Source organism: Nymphalis io, chromosome Z (assembly GCF_905147045.1).
Source record: "Nymphalis io chromosome Z, ilAglIoxx1.1, whole genome shotgun sequence".
Classification (NCBI taxonomy): domain Eukaryota; kingdom Metazoa; phylum Arthropoda; class Insecta; order Lepidoptera; family Nymphalidae; genus Nymphalis; species Nymphalis io.
In genome coordinates this window covers 5,795,192-5,808,372 of record NC_065918.1, presented here as the reverse complement: position 1 = coordinate 5,808,372, position 13,181 = coordinate 5,795,192, and the positions used below count along the sequence as shown (strand labels likewise).

Genomic DNA, 13,181 nt, shown 5'->3' with positions numbered 1-13,181 from the left:
AACAGCTGGCTGCTAAGACAATCATTTTATCTCAGTTGCACGAAAAAAACAAAATAAAAGTTGTTTTTTTTTTAATCTAACAAAGATATTGTAATGTAATCTAAAAAACCTTATATAGCAATGAAATATAATAAAACTATATACCCATATCAAACATGTAATGTATATATATGATCGATTTTAAATAACATAGTCTTTATTTATGAATTTGCCAACAATAAAATATAACTTTGTATCTCACAGGATGTATGGCAACACTGTGCATCAAATTTATTGAAAATGATTCTTAATTGAGCACTTTATAACATTGTTAATTCAATTAGAAATCATGCATTTTTTTCCTTAAGTATTTCAAACACTACGAAATACTATCCAGATTCACATGGTTATATGTTGTCATTGTTCTTTCTTATTTTGTTCTATGACGTCGAAGTAAGTTTCATGTTGAATCATCGGCCATCTCGGAAACAGCATTTGTTTTAAGGCCAGCTTAAGAAAGCTTTTTGTATAGATCTGTCTGCTGATACAAACAAATAAATACGTATAGTATTTGTGATATTTTTTAATATATTCACATAAATAAACGGACTAGGCAGAGAAGAAGCTTGAGGGCAACGAGATCGAAATGTTTCGAATTAAATTTTATTTATTCAACCTCGTTTCAGTCAAACTTCCATAGATTATAGTTTTCATTTTTTTCTTCAGAGAAATAATATCTAAATAATATCAAATAATTATCTTTGCAGTGACATTTTAATTCTCAATTACTTTTTATAACAGTGATAATCATACAATTCGACGTATTATATATCCTGTGGTTCAATAAATATCTGATAAAAAAATATACATATTGCGGCCTTAATTTCCCAATACAGTTAGATTTTTGTGATTTAAAAACCTATATAAATGATCCTAATGCATCTTGTCATATTTAAGTAAGATTTTGAAGAAAATTGACTAAGCTTTTTTGGTGTATAATACGCAATTAATTATCGAAAAATAAAAAAAATTAAACGGTGAATTGCAAAGATCAAAATTACTATATATACTAACATATATCATACATATAATAATATATACTCATATAAAAAGTGTAAAAATCTATATCTCTAACCCTAAATAACTAAACGGCAATTCTAATGCTTGAATTTGAAATACAATTTTTTAGTTAGTTAACTCATTTAGAAAATCAAATATCAGAAGTTTTATAATTTTATTCCATGCAAGAAGAACATCAATTTATTTGTCTATCATACAAACACACACACACAATATATATTTCTCATGATTATTGTAGAATGAGTGCTAAGAAAACGACATATATAGAAAAAAAAAGTTATCCATAGATAAACTATTGTATAGAAAAGAAAGCCTTTGCTGTCCCGTCTCAAAGTACCTTTTTCGTTATAAAATAAAGAAATAAAAAAATAATGTTGACGGATACTTAATATATCTTAGTTAAGCAAAAATTATTGTAATTAAAAATGTAATTACCTCTTCATAATTTTTATTTGAAATTTCCAAAGAATACATGCTCGGAACATTTTGTGGAACGAAGCTTTGTTGCAGGGTATATGAAATTTGAGGATCGATGGACGAATACATGAAAGGCGATGCATAGACAGCCTGTCCAAACATCAAATAAGGCACTGGAAAAAAATATATTTATATACTATTATTATAAACTATAATATTACTTAAAAATATTTATTATAAAACTTTTTTCGAAAAGAGAGAGGCGATAAGACCGCCTTTTGTATAATATATATATATATATAGCCATTTCCGAACTCTTTGGATTTTCAAAAAGCATATTCTATTATATTTATATATCGTTAGCCTAGAGACGCGAACGAGTGATTCATGTCAAATAAAATAATAGTTACAATTAGTCAAACGCAATTGACTCTAATTGAATATATTCTTTACTTTGGGATTTAAGGGGAGCCGGGGATTTAAGGGGAGCCAATAACAACCTAGGCTCTCTACCGTCAACCTCACCTGCTCGTGGTACATCCTGCTAATCAACGAACGAGGCTCTGGCGACCGAAATCATGGCGGTATAACCACACAAATGCTGGAATCCGAAAATGCAAATCCTGATAGCGGGCAGCAGCGCTATTAGTGAAAGATTTCCAGCCACTGCGGTCACCAACCCGCCTGCCAAGCGTGGTGACTAAGGCAAAAACCCCCCTATGAGCGACGACAAAAATTCACGGCCCCCAATTCCCGGTAATCACACTATTCCTGGCCACGGTAACGGCCATGGTAACGGTGCGATGGGGGGTGCTAAGAATCTCCGGGCTACGGCAGGGTACCACAAACGGCGACTGTATCTGGCCACGTATAATGGACGCTCTCTGCGGCTGGACGAACATCTGACAGAATTGGAAGTAGAGTTAAGTCGTATTAACTGGGATATAGTAGGTCTATCAGAAGTCCGAAGACAGGGCGAGGACACGATGACACTAGATGCCGGTCACTTACTCTACTTCCGAGAAGGACACCAACCATCCCAAGGTGGCGTCGGCTTTTTGATCCACAAGTCACTCAGATGCAATGTCGTGGAGGTTGGCAGTGTGTCGGCGAGGGTGGCATACCTTGTCTTAAAGATAACCGAGAGGTATGCCTTGAAGGTTATACAAGTGTATGCCCCAACGTCTACATACACTGACGAAGAGGTCGAAGCCATGTACGAAGACATAGTGAAAGCTATGTCTCGTACCAATACCTTCTACACAATTGTTATGGGTGACTTCAATGCCAAAGTGGGAGTACAAGAAGATGGTGAATCGAGGGTAGGAAAATTCGGCTATGGGCGCAGAAATCATCGGGGACAAATGCTGGTAAACTTCCTCGAGGCTCAGCGATTATTTCTGATGAATTCATTTTTCCAGAAAAAGCCCCAAAGGAAGTGGACCTGGCGAAGCCCCGATAACATAGCGATGAATGAGATCGACTTCATTTTATCCAATAAGCGCCAAATATTTAGGGATGTCTCCGTGATCAACAGGGTAAACACTGGAAGTGATCACCGCCTGGTAAGAGGCACCCTGAATATTAACACTAAAATAGAACGATCGCGGTTAATGAAGTTGACTCTTAGACCAACTCTGCCTCAGGTCGAAGCTGGTTGCGAAAGCTTCCAGCTGGAACTACAGAACCGATTTGCCATGTTGGAAACCAGGCAGGGCATTGACGACGCCACCAATGGTCTGGTGCGTGTCATCCGCGAGGTAAGCCAAAATTACTTTCGACAAAAGAGCAATGGACGTAAGTCGAAGCTCTCAGGCGAAACTCTGAACGAGATGACGAGGAGACGAGAACAGCAGAACATGACGCCATCTGAGTGTCAGGCACTTAACAGGAAGGTTATAAAACTAATAAGGCGTGACACAAGACGAGCGAATACCCGGAATATTGAAGATGCTATAGCACTCAATAGGGGCTCAAAGGTTTTTGCAAAGTCACATACCTCCTGTTGTCACCTGACAAAACTCAGAACCATACAAGGCACAACCGTCACCTCAAAACCAGAGATTCTAGCTGAAGTCGAAAAGTACTATGGCGATTTATACTCATCACGAGTACCTCCACCTGAGTATCACAGTGCGGATGACCCACGAGCCAGACTAACACGCCATCTATCAGACGATCTTCCCGACATCGATTTGGGCGAGATTAGGATTGCTCTCGGGCAATTTGGAAATAACAAGGCTCCAGGAGATGACGAAATTACCTCAGAGCTTCTCAAAGCAGGAGGCACACCAGTTCTGAGAGAGCTGGCTAACATCTTTAATTCCGTCCTCCACAATGGTATAACACCGAAGACATGGAGCAGAAGTGTGGTGGTGCTGTTTTTCAAGAAGGGCGATAAAGCTCTTCTGAAAAACTACCGCCCCATTTCACTTTTAAGCCATGTTTACAAATTGTTTTCGAGGGTAATCACGAATCGTCTTGGCCGAAAATTCGATGACTTCCAACCCGTGGAACAGGCTGGGTTTCGAAAAGGCTTCAGTACCGTAGACCACATACACACACTAAGGCAAATAATACAGAAGACCGAGGAATATAATCAGCCTCTATGCCTAGCGTTTGTGGACTACGAAAAAGCATCGAGACCTGGGCTGTTCTGGAATCCATGCAGAGATGCCTAATTGACTGTCGGTATGTCCAGGTGGTGAAGTGTTTGTACGAAGCCGCAACCATGACCGTCCAAGTACAAGATCAGAGCACAAGACCAATCCAATTGCATCGCGGGGTAAGACAGGGAGATGTAATATCACCGAAACTCTTTACCAATGCATTGGAGGACGTCTTCAAGACGCTCGATTGGAACGGACGCGGCATTAATATAAATGGCCAACACATTACACATCTGCGATTTGCCGACGACATTGTCATCATGGCGGAGACTCTGCAGGATTTGGAAGAGATGCTAAACAGCCTGAGCGATTCTTCAAGACAAGTAGGTCTCGGGATGAACATTGAAAAGACCAAAATTATGGCAAACCGTCATGTATCCCCGAGACCAGTGGTCGTAAATGGCTCTCCACTTGAAGTTGTGCAGGAATATATCTACCTGGGCCAAACTATACAACTTGGCCGGCACAACTTTGAGAAGGAGGCTAAAAGAAGAATACGTTTGGGCTGGGCGGCATTCGGGAGGTTACGTCAAATTTTTGAATCGTCGATCCCACAGTCGCTTAAGACCAGGGTCTTCAATCAGTGCGTCCTACCTGTAATGACTTACGGTGCCGAAACGTGGACACTTACCGTAGGACTGGTCCACCAATTTAGGGTCGCTCAGCGAGCAATGGAACGCGCGATGCTTGGGGTTTCTCTGGCAGATAGAATCCGAAATGAGGACATTCGCAAGAGAACTAAAGTCACCGACATCGCGCTTAGAATTAGCTCGCTGAAGTGGAAGTGGGCTGGTCATGTCTCCAGGCGCATTGATGGCCGATGGAGCCGACACGTGTTGGAGTGGAGACCACGCTTAGGCAAACGTAGTGTAGGACGCCCTGTGACAAGATGGGCCGACGATTTAAAAAAGGTGGCAGGTTCGGGATGGATGCGGACTGCCCAAGATCGGGATGGTTGGCGTTCTATGGGGGAGGCTTTCGTCCAGCAGTGGACGGCAAAAGGCTGAAATAAAAAAAAAAATCTTTACTTACTTTGCTGTGCTTGATACGGAGCTGATAGATAAGGACTCGGTCGGTGTGATGTGGAACATGTAGGGTTTAGTTTATATAGCACCTCAGGTTCATTTCTATGACCTTGGTAATGAGAACCCATCATAGCATGTGGACCCATTCGACCTGAAATTATTTACAATCAATAAATCATAGTACAACGATTGTTTCTTATTGCGATAACTGTTATAATGCGCATTTATTATATTATACTGGTGGTAGGGCTTTGTGCAAGCTCGTCTGGGTAGGTACCACCCACTCATCAGATATTCTACCGCAAAACAGCAATACTTGATATTGTTGTGTTCCGGTTTTAAGGGTGAGTGAGCCATTGTAATTACAGGCACAAGGGACATAAAATCTTAGTTCCCAAGGTTGGTGGCGCATTGGCCATTAGCGATGGTTGACATTTCTTACAATGCCAATGTCTAAGGGCGTTTGGTGACCACTTAAAATCAGGTGGCCCATATGCTCGTCCACCTTTCTATTCTATATAAAAATAATAAATGCTTCCGATTCTGCGATACTAAGATAATCACTGCCTTATAAGAAGCAGCTCTGCACTCGCGTCGGGAAAACCTGATAGTTTCGTGGGTTCGCGTTCACACTTCGTGGCGTTCTCCGGTCGATGTTGGTTTTCGTTAGTTAAGTTACAATAAACTTAAAATTACTTGAAAAGTAATAGCGATTTATGTGTAATTTTTGTCAGAATATATAACTGATAGCAGAACGGGCGTGGTTACGTGATGAAAAACGCCACACGACACTTAACTTTGGCAAGCAGTGTAAACGATCGGAATTAAAATAAAAAACTTATTGAATGATATGCGCTATACTCAATGATAGGTTAGGTGGTTATAATTTAATTTTTCATTGGACCAATCGTTGTCCTCTACGTCAGTTTTGCGTTTTGTTCTTGCTCTTGTTTTTGTAACCCGTCGAACAAGCAGAAACAAGCTAAGTACACCCATAATGGACTTCAGTAGAACTATTCCGTAAGAATAGCCGAGATGGCCTAGTGGTTAGAACGCGTGAATCTAAACCGATGATCGTGGGTTCAGGCCCGGGCAAGCACCACTGAATTTTCATGCGCTTAATTTTTAATTATAATTCATCTCGTGCTTGACGGTGAAGGAAAATATCGCGAGGAAACTTGTATGTGTCTAATTTCATTGAAATTATGTCACATGTGTATTCTACCAATCCGCATTGGAGCAGCGTGGTGGAATAAACTCTAAACCTTCTCCTCAAGAAGAGAGAGGAGGCCTTAGCCCAGCAGTGGGACATTAACAGGCTGTTACTGTTACTGTATTCCGTAAGAACAATCTCGAAACTTACCGCAATCGATTGAATTCGATTGTAAAATTACCGAAATAAGTCGATAAATTACCGAAATAATTCGAGTCATATAAGAAGTGAGTTCGTACAGAATAGCACGAGAGAATCAAACGGAATAATAACTTATTGACGCTAATAAAATTGAAACTAACTTGAATGTCCTTGCATATGAGATGAAGTCCGGTTGAAAAGGTATTCTGGTGGCGCCATAGAAGGATGGTGAAATGGCGCTGGAGTATATAACATCGGAATGACTCCTGAAACAATATCATTATATTTTACAAAGTATTTGGCATTAAATGAATTAAATTAACTATATAATACACACTTCTCACCCGACACATACATTGAGTTCAAGAAAAACAATTTTATTGTTCATATAAACGTATTATAATACCCTTGGCTGAAATTGGCATACAAGTACCAACCTAAAAATAATAATAAACTTGGTTACAACAAAACATCCCAATTAAAATTCAATGATTGATTCTTTTCAAAAACGGTAACGTATCATTCTTTCTAAAGTTGCTGCTTTTTTCGTCTTTTATGTTTTGCCGTAAGCGTAAGTAATTTTATTTATTAAGATTATAGTCACACATATAGCCAGTACCAATCGCAGACGGAGTAACGATAAACAAACTATTGATTTACGTCATAAGATTTGCTAAGAGCTCTACTATGTCGTTTACTTTATTTTATCCATATAATGATATGTAGATACATATACTTTAAATTTACTCCTAAAGTTCCAATATTTCCAATAACAACTTTGAAGATATTCAAAACGAATTTAAGGATGAATCCAATGTAACAACATTGTTGTCGTATTAAGTTACGTTGCGATAAAAATGTTGCAGAAGCATGAACAGTTTCAATTTTGTAAAGTTGTAATATGTCTGGCAAGGGGTTTCCACGATGTTAAGTGTCTGGCAATGGATGACGTCATTTTTAATTTTATTCCGAAGAAAACGTAAGAAAATTACCGTTTGTAATTTAATAAATTTATTATACACCTTTTTATGTCGTTGTTCCGACTTGTGTTGGGAACAAGCGCTGACTAACTTTCAATTTTTATAAAATAACGAAGGTCTGACGTTCACGGGGTCTTTGTCTATTCTCATCCTGTGATAGGAATAGACCATAGAATCGCACATGGTCAAATTTCAATCATTTTGGTTGTTTTTTTTTTTGTGCACGGTCATTTTTTAATGTTATCAGCAGTTTAATTACTTAATTATAACAAATACATTATAAATTTATAAATTTTCTATGTGTAATATTATTAAAAACAAAGTAATTAGTCGTAATATAAATAAATAAGAATAGTGTGTGTGTAATATTCTGCATGATGCAAATATACAATAAACACGATAGCGGACATACGATTTTAAAAAAATAATATCCTCCAGAACGATTTCGGCCACGGCGGCTAATCTCAAGAGAAATAGCCAACTACGCAGGAGATATTATAGTGCACATGTGTGTGCGCAAACACAGGTGCATTCTCTATTCCCATATTCTCAAAATCCGATTGGACGGCAATCCGACACGACCGGATAGAGTTCAGGTGCAGGATCAACGGCTTCATGTGCTTTCCGAGGCACGGGAGTGTACACACTTCCAACTTCCAGACTCCGGGTTGCTACTGAGAATTTTCTGACAGAAAAATCCAATAATTTTTGTTGGCCCGACCTAGGAATTGAACCCAGGCCCTCCCGAGTCTGCGGCCTTACATCAAGCCATTACACCAACGAGGCACAGGATATAATATTGGTATGTATAATATGTACACTTGTAAATATGATTGTTCACAATAAATGTTAGCATTTTTTTACTCACCCATTGTAGAGTTAGACTGTGAATTAGCGGCTCTCACTATCTGCTTCTGTCGTTTTAATCTTGCAGATGAACATCTGTGCTTTTGAGCACTTCCTTCTTCTTTCTGCCTCGATGTACGCTTTACACCCTGTGGCTGAAAAGACGGTATCATTGTTATGTAGTAACAGCCTGTTAATGTCCCACTGCTGGGCTGAGGCCTCCTCTCCCCTTTTTAAGGAGAAGGTATAGAGTTTATTCCACCACGCTGCTCCAATGCGGGTTGGTAGTATGCACATGTGGCAGAATTTCAATGAAATTAGACACATGTCATGTTTTTTTTGCATATAAATAGTAAATTCCAATAGTAGTAAAACTAATATAAGTATATATCGCAAATATTTTTTTAAATGGGTATGTCCTGTAATGCCATCTACAAGTGGAAGTCTGCTTCGGGTAGATAATGTAGCATTTCGATCACCCCGAAAGAAGGAACACAAGTTTTCAGTATTTTCCCCTTTCGCATACATAACAAGAACACGAAATTCACGCTTGTTACGTCAATTGTCGAAATTTAAAGCGTGTCAGACTACGTTACACTACAAAGCTTTCTCCGAAACGCGCTGCACCATCTAGCACAAGTATCATTAGTATTATGAAAAAATTAGAAAGAGACAAGAGCAACTGCACTCGAGATAAATAAACAAAATAACATATTTAGGTATTTGAATAATATAATTAGTTAAATAGTTATAGACGAGCCACCCAGGACAGACATTTGTGTGCATGAACATGTCTGCTTGTCCTGAGTCTGGGTGTAATTATCTATATAAGTATGTATTTATAAAAGAAAAGTAGTATATGTAGTATATCAGTTGTCTGGTTACCATAGCACAAGCTTTGTACAAGCTTAATTTGGGATCAGATGGCCGTGTGTGAAGAATGTCCCAGTATATTTATTTAAACCCATTTGTAACTTTACTATGGAAACACATTTCGGAATGCACACAAGGCTTAAATTAATTTAAATACTAAAACCGTGTACCTTTTGTTCTGCATTTTCGAGGATCGATTGTTGTATGAAGGCGTTACATCTCGCCAAATGTTCTTTTTTCTTCTGTTTCATTTCACTTGACAATATATCTCTCTCGAATTTGCTACAAATTCGGTTGTCGCGGTGCCGTTTGACCAATTCTTTTTCCATGTCTGCGTTATGTCTGCCAAGGTGAGAATGTTAAATAAATATCGAATAAAAAGGAAACTGAAACGTATAATATACAAATAGGTTTGCAACTTTAACAGTTAACTTTAAAAGAATGTTGACAACACAAATTTATCAATTTACTTTTTGTTTACCATTAAATGAAAAAAAACTTCCCTAAACTTTTTTTTACTATTAACCGTTGAAAAGCCGAGATGGCCTAGTGGTTAGAACACGTGAATCTTAACCGACGATCGTGAGTTCAAGCCCGGGCAAGCACCACTGAATTTTCATGTGCTTAATTTGTGGTTATAATTCATCTCGTGCTTGACGGTGAAGGAAAACATCGTGAGGAAACCTGCATGTGTCTAATTGAAATTATGTGTATTCTACCAACCCGCATTGGAGCAGCGTGGTGGAATAAGCTCCAAACCTTCTCCTCAAAAGAGAGAGGAGGCCTTAGCCCAGCAGTGGGACATTAACAGGCTGTTACTAGCCATTGAAAAAGATTTTTGATGCAACATCAAAACTCAACGACTTACAAAACGTCAGAGTTGACAGTGACGGATTCAATCCCCACTTGTTTAGAGACCTTTTTTCTATTCCTCTCTAACAATAGTAAGTTGAAAGGGATAGAAGAAATGCTCCAAAAATGTCTACAAAAACCTTCACTTACAATAATATAATTACTAAGTTTAGTCATATATTTAAAAATAAATACGTACTTGCTGAGCACTGATTCAGTCAATCGGAATGTTTTATAGTCGCCTAAGGGATGCATGTATTGTGACATGATTAGCGAACTCGCCCCATACAAGTTTCCCTCATCGTACCCCTCAGGTACTTCTTCTATCAGTGACATGCAAATACTGAAATAATCAAACAAAATTAATTTTTAATATGCAAGCCCGTCTGAGCAGGTACCACCAGCTCATGACGTATTGTACCGCAAAACGGCAATATTTAGTATTGTTGTGTTACGGTTTAAAGGGTAAGTGAGCCAATATAATTTCATACACAGGGGATATAACGTCTTAGTTCCCAATTTTGGGGTTGCGTTGATGATATGAGCGATTGTTAATATATTTGTAGATTGCTAATGTCTATGGGCTGTGGTGACCATCAGGGGATACACTTGCTAGTCTGCCTACCTATTATAAAAACACTTGCTAGTCTGCCTACCTATTATAAAAACACTTGCTAGTCTGCCTACCTATTATAAAAACACTTGCTAGTCTGCCTACCTATTATAAAAACACTTGCTAGTCTGCCTACCTATTATAAAAACACTTGCTAGTCTGCCTACCTATTTCATAAAAAAACATATCGTAGTAGCAATTTTTAAAAGTAAAACTACGGTTGATATTTTTACGCCCCGCTTAGATTAGAAGACATAAATGTATTTCGAATAATAAAACTCCAAAAACCCTCAAAATTTTAATTTATATAAAATAAGCGTTATATATAAAACAAATATATATGTACAAATACAAAATGCGTTACCTGTTATTTTCACCAGCATCTTTTATTGATAGATTTTTTTCACTCACATCTTCATAAGGTTCATAGCAATCAAAATACCTAGAAATTAAGATTTGACTTATAAATTAAATCTTTCTCAAATTAATGTTTATTAACTATGTTTTTTTTTAATTAAAAAATTACTTTTTTTTGAAATAAAAAGATGTCATAACTAACTATATTTTGTATTATATTTAAATATCGGTTTGTTCATATATCATTAAACAATTATATATTAATGACGTGCAAAGTCGGGACGACTAGCTAAGTTAACCTAACCATTGTTACTTTAGTGAAAGCCATTTATTATAAACTGGAATTACGTCATGAATAACAAAATGGCAATAACAGGAGGAAAAATATTTAAAAATAATTCTATAAGTTTAGTTAATTTAAAATATAACTTTTCTTGACTGCCTCGTTGGTCTAGTAGCTTGATGCAAGGCCGCAGACCCCTCCGGGTCTGGTTCTGGGTTCAATTTCCAGGTCGAGCCAATAAAAAATTATTGGGTTTTTCTGTCAGAAAATTCTCAGTAGCAGCCCGGAGTCTGGAAGTTGGAAGTGAACTCCCGTGCCTTGGAAAGCACGTAAAGTCGTTGGTCCTGCGCCTGAACTCTTTCCGGTCGTGTCGGATTGCCGTCTTATCGAATTATGAGACGGAATAGAGAGTGCACCTGTGTTTGCGCACACACTTGTGCACTATAATATCTCCTGCACAGTTCGGCTAATCTCTCTTGAGATTGGCCGCCGTGGCCGAAATCGGTCTGGATGTCATTATTATTAATATAACTTTGTTAAGTATAAATACTTAGTATAAAACTTTTAATGAAGTAGCCAAGTCGATCTAGAATCAAATTCCGGTAAGTAATGCTGATTTTTCTCGTGCTTAATAATTTACCTTTATACTTAATTCGCGTTCTGCTTAGTAAGAAAAATTAAGACTTTTATGCTGTGAAACTGCTAATACATTCTCATTTTATTAAAGGCTTAATAAATAAGTCAGAAAGTCAATCAGTTACGAATAAACGCTTACCTCTGAAGATTTTCGTTATAATTGAGCTGATTGTAGCTAACATGTGCCTCTGTGCTAGACTTGATGTCACTGAAATCGTGATGCGGCGACATGCCGCCGACTATCATCGAATCTCGATCCTAAAAACACACAAATGTTTTTTTTTTTTTTCATAAAAATACTTTATGACAAAAAAAAGTACATGTCAAACAGACAATGATACTTAAAAATGTGTTCTATCGTATAGTCTCGATAATTATTTTCAAAAAATATTTCATGTAAACGGAACCAGTAGTATGAATTGTTCTGAATTCTGATATTGGCTTTTATGTATAAATGTTAAGTTAAGAACAACACAATTTGTTTTTAAACACTATAACATTTGGTTTTATTCAAATATTAATAAAATATCACGATTATAAGATACGTAATAGAAAAAAAGATACTTTCGGTTATACGTTGATTTAATTAGACAAGATAAATTTATTCGACGAGCCGGTTGGCGTGGTTGGTAGGTACCTGCCTTTCACGCCGAAGGTTGTGGGTTCGATTCCCACCCAGGATAGACATTTGTGTGCATGAACATGTCTGTTTGTTCTGAGTCTGGGTGTAATTATCTATATCAGTATGCATTTACAAAAGAAAAATAGTATATGTAGTATATCAGTTGTCTGGTTTCCATAGCACAAGCATTGCTTAGTTTGGGATCAGATGGCCGTGTGTGAATATTGTCCCAGGATATTATAATTATTATTGTTCATAGGTAAGGTTAGTGAAGAAACTTACGTAGAAACTGTTCATGTCAGTATCATGTATTTCTACTTTCATATCGGTGTCATTAGTTTCAGTCGGGGTATCTTCCAGCAGGCTCTCCATAAACGACGCTAAATCCTGACACCTTTTCCCCATTTGCTGTTTTGCAGCTTCCGCGGGTTTAGTAAGAACCTGTTTATAAAAACAAATAAACGAAAAACATTAACAAAATATCTTATGAGATACATAAGTGGTTTTACTATTATTATGTTTGTATTATTTTAATAAAGATTTTAATATAGAGGAAACGAATGTTTAGTTTTATTTCACTACTAATACCATTAGC

At 37.4% G+C, this 13,181-nt stretch overlaps 1 protein-coding gene across 4 annotated transcripts in view; it reads right to left on the bottom strand.

Moving 5' to 3' along the window:
- The window catches only part of LOC126780285 (period circadian protein), a 36,849-nt gene that overhangs the window by 10,398 nt on the left and 13,270 nt on the right, over nt 1-13,181 (bottom strand). For all 4 annotated transcript variants that reach the window (XM_050504608.1, XM_050504611.1, XM_050504609.1 and 1 more), the window contains 9 exons: nt 12,869-13,027; nt 12,104-12,222; nt 11,053-11,130; nt 10,275-10,418; nt 9,394-9,565; nt 8,373-8,505; nt 6,686-6,790; nt 5,178-5,321; nt 1,495-1,649 (listed from right to left, as the gene is read on the bottom strand). In XM_050504608.1, the coding sequence (XP_050360565.1) occupies nt 1,495-1,649; nt 5,178-5,321; nt 6,686-6,790; nt 8,373-8,505; nt 9,394-9,565; nt 10,275-10,418; nt 11,053-11,130; nt 12,104-12,222; nt 12,869-13,027 (1,209 nt within the window). The remainder of the gene's footprint in view (nt 1-1,494; nt 1,650-5,177; nt 5,322-6,685; nt 6,791-8,372; nt 8,506-9,393; nt 9,566-10,274; nt 10,419-11,052; nt 11,131-12,103; nt 12,223-12,868; nt 13,028-13,181) is intronic.